At 35.6% G+C, this 3,849-nt stretch overlaps 1 protein-coding gene across 1 annotated transcript in view; it reads left to right on the top strand.

Annotated features, from left to right (window-relative positions):
* LOC120351588 overlaps positions 1-3,849 on the top strand; it is a 7,770-nt gene extending 3,921 nt beyond the window's left edge. The window contains exon 3 of the mRNA XM_039429434.1: positions 3,485-3,849. Coding sequence (XP_039285368.1) covers positions 3,485-3,849 — 365 coding nt within the window. The remainder of the gene's footprint in view (positions 1-3,484) is intronic.

Below are 3,849 nucleotides of genomic sequence, written 5' to 3'. Positions count from 1 at the left end.
CCGTAAAGGTTGAGGAATTCGTCATACCAGTGGACCAGTCTTACCGTAATCCTCTTAAAAAATACTACGCCAATGAGTTTGAGTGCATAAATGGGCTATGACATTGTTTTTGAGCTCTCGCTAGTTTGGGAGCTCTGCCACAAAGTCATGTCATGAGTGTTTCGGGGGAAGGTAGAATTACCAGAGGCCTAGTCGGTTTGTGTGGTGGGTGATCGAAATTATCCTTTTTGATTCGCTGGAATAAGCCGTGTGGTTGCACCAGAATTGTGGAGCCGAGTTGCCATGGTTCTCAACGATCCGGAAGTTATTTCAACTTACACACAATATCATCACTGATAATTTTACTACGTAAACTTGAATCATTCTTCGTTGGATTTATGCAGAACTATTGCCTTTTGCTAGTACTTGGCAGGAGAACTCATGTGAAGCAGCAATTTTCTGCTGGGTCCAAAGGTGCGTACAGATTTACGCGCCGCGAACATGAGAAATTCACTTTGATGCCAAGCTGATGCCAAGATTTGTATATCTGTATTTACCGTTCCTGTGAAAATACAGATATAGTCAGCTGATTAAAAGTGAATTGCTCATGTTCGCGGCGCGTATATCTGTACGCACCATATACTTGAGAACAACTATAATTGACGATTAGGCCACATCCATCACAGGGCTTTTGGTGAGGATGCCAAGCTGCGTAGTTCCGAAAAATCGTCCCCCTACCGCTCGACTATGTCCAATAATATGCAATCGGAGGTTGATAAAAATGAACCTTGTGTCACCTGTTCATATGGGACATATATATGAATCATATATTTATCTCATATTGATCAGGATTTTAGAGTTTTTAATTGGAAAAATTTTATGAACAGTGTTTTTGTCTTTGAACAATCTTGTCATCGAAAGAAAGATTGTTTATTTCATTTGTTGTCAAAATTAATGTAGCTTCTTTTTGTTTTTAATAACAAACGTGCCGCTTGTGCGACAGATAAAAATATGTACTTGAAATGGCTTTCATGTTTGGCATTGACTGAGTTATATTTAATACCAAAATTTAACTTTTGGTCTGAGCGTCAGTGTGTGTGAGCTTGTTCGATAGGACTGAAAGTTAAGTCCGGCTGATCCAGTGAAAAAGGCTAGATTTCGGTTCGTTTAATAGTACAGTTATTCTGTCACAGATCGGGCAGTATAAAAATAATTGTATTGTTAGGGAGACGGGTTCTGAGCCTATTCATTGGTTCAGTTAATATTTGTCTTTTAAAATACTAAAGTCGCGAAATACAGTGGATGCCAAAGTGGGAAGCTATTTCAAAAAGGTAGGTGACAACTGAATCATTGTTCTTAAATTTTCATAGCCACAAACATTGAATCCTCATTAGCAGCAAGCGAGTGTTTTCCCCATTAATTCATATCAAATATTGTTTTATAATCAAATTAATCTTGTTTTGTTCAAATGTACATATGTTAAGATTCATTAATTAAAGTTCTAGTTATTCTGTTCTTTTTTCGTTATCATAGTTCCCCCCCCCCCTACATATATTTGGTGTAGGCACATCGTGCTTACATATTTGGTGGAGGCTTCTCCCGCCGTTCCACACGTGCTTACATATTTTTTTTGTATTATTATAGGTTTCTTTTATTCAAAGTAAATAACATGAAACTAATCACGTCCATTCAATCAATTATTTATTTTGTTATGATTTCAATCAGAAATTAATTACCTTTTATTCAATTATTACTTCGAATTCGATAAAATGACTTGAAAAAAAAATCGATAAAGATCAAGATCAATAATATATGAATTAAGTAGAAAACTATTCGACAAGTTTCTGTACATACTACGAAATTCTACCATTATTAACATTAACAATAATATTTGAAACAATAATTGAAAAAAAGGTAATCTATTTCTGATTGAAATCATAACAAAATAAATAATTGATTGACTGGACGTGATTAGTTTCATGTTATTTACTTTGAATAAAAGAAACCTATAATAATACAAAAAAAAATATGTAAGCACGTGTGGAACGGCGGGAGAAGCCTCCACCAAATATGTAAGCACGATGTGCCTACACCAAATATATGTAGGGGGGGGGAAACTATGATAACGAAAAAAGAACAGAATAACTAGAACTTTAATTAATGAATCTTAACATATGTACATTTGAACAAAACAAGATTAATTTGATTATAAAACAATATTTGATATGAATTAATGGGGAAAACACTCGCTTGCTGCTAATGAGGATTCAATGTTTGTGGCTATGAAAATTTAAGAACAATGATTCAGTTGTCACCTACCTTTTTGAAATAGCTTCCCACTTTGGCATCCACTGGTATTTCGCGACTTTAGTATTTTAAAAGAACAAATATTAACTGAACCAATGAATAGGCTCAGAACCCGTCTCCCTTAACAATACAATTATTTTTATACTGCCCGATCTGTGACAGAATAACTGTACTATTAAACGAACCGAAATCTAGCCTTTTTCACTGGATCAGCCGGACTTAACTTTCAGTCCTATCGAACAAGCTCACACACACTGACGCTCAGACCAAAAGTTAAATTTTGGGTATTAAATATAACTCAGTCAATGCCAAACATGAAAGCCATTTCAAGTACATATTTTTATCTGTCGCACAAGCGGCACGTTTGTTATTAAAAACAAAAGAGAAGCTACATTAATTTTGACAACAAATGAAATAAACAATCTTTCTGTCGATGACAAAGATTGTTCAAAGACAAAAACACTGTTCATAAAATTTTTCCAATTTAAAACTCTAAAATCCTGATCAATATGAGATAAATATATGATTCATATATATGTTCCATATCACCAGGTGACACTTGTATATTAGTAATCAATCTTTTTAAATTGGGATACTTGACAGGAAAAAAGTATTACATTAAAGTAAAGCCTGCATTATATGTGATAATATAATTAGCTCATGAATGAAACATGTTTGAATTTCTCGCTAGAGAATATTAAATATTCTGAAAATAATTGAAAACAAGATTGTCCAGTGGAAAGGATTGTCACAGCAGACAGATGGTCACAACAGTGTAGCTGATCTCTTCTCAGTTCTCCTGATTGAGAGTGAAGAAATAATTTTATAAAAAATGAATGAGCTTTTAAATTTTACCTTCAATAATTATTATTAAACGGAAATCCAATTAAATGCTGTAAACCACCCCGGAGAATTCTGCTACCGCATATATTGACAACAGGGTGAACAGCTATTTTCATTTGATAATAATTATTCATTCATTAACATTTGAACAAAATGAAATTCCTCATTCATCCATATCTCTTACATCAACAGTACTTAACAGAAATTAGAAGCTCAGCTCATGTGAGCATCATCTTCTGCTTGAATCAAATTATAACTTTCACTGTTGACTTGACGTGGTTTTATTTACCTACATGCCACTCTTATCTTAAAATGTTACTGTGATGAAAATGTTGAATGTTTTTTCATGTTTCAGACTCCGGGTATGAAGACGAGAGTCTGTGCCCATCGATGTACAGCTACCACAGCAGTTTGGAGGAGAAGAACAAGCTGCTGGCAACACTGGCCGAGTACGGCATTGAGACGACGGTGGATCGAGTGGCAAAGAAGGACAGAATCCGCGACTGGATCCAATCCAGTGTGATAGCTGAGGGTGAAGAGGAAGAGGAAGAGCAAGAGCAACAACAAGCAGAACGCCCTCAACCAACTGGGAGGTCGGTGGCGACCAACAATTCATCATCAAAGAAAACAACCATTTCCAGGCGAACGATGAAAGAAGGCAGCTCGTCTGCTGGCACTAACCAGACTGAAGCAACATCCAGCCGTTCAGAAAGCTACTGA

Source organism: Nilaparvata lugens, chromosome 5 (genome assembly GCF_014356525.2).
Source record: "Nilaparvata lugens isolate BPH chromosome 5, ASM1435652v1, whole genome shotgun sequence".
NCBI classification, from domain to species: Eukaryota; Metazoa; Arthropoda; class Insecta; order Hemiptera; family Delphacidae; genus Nilaparvata; species Nilaparvata lugens.
This window is presented reverse-complemented; position numbering and strand designations above follow the sequence as displayed.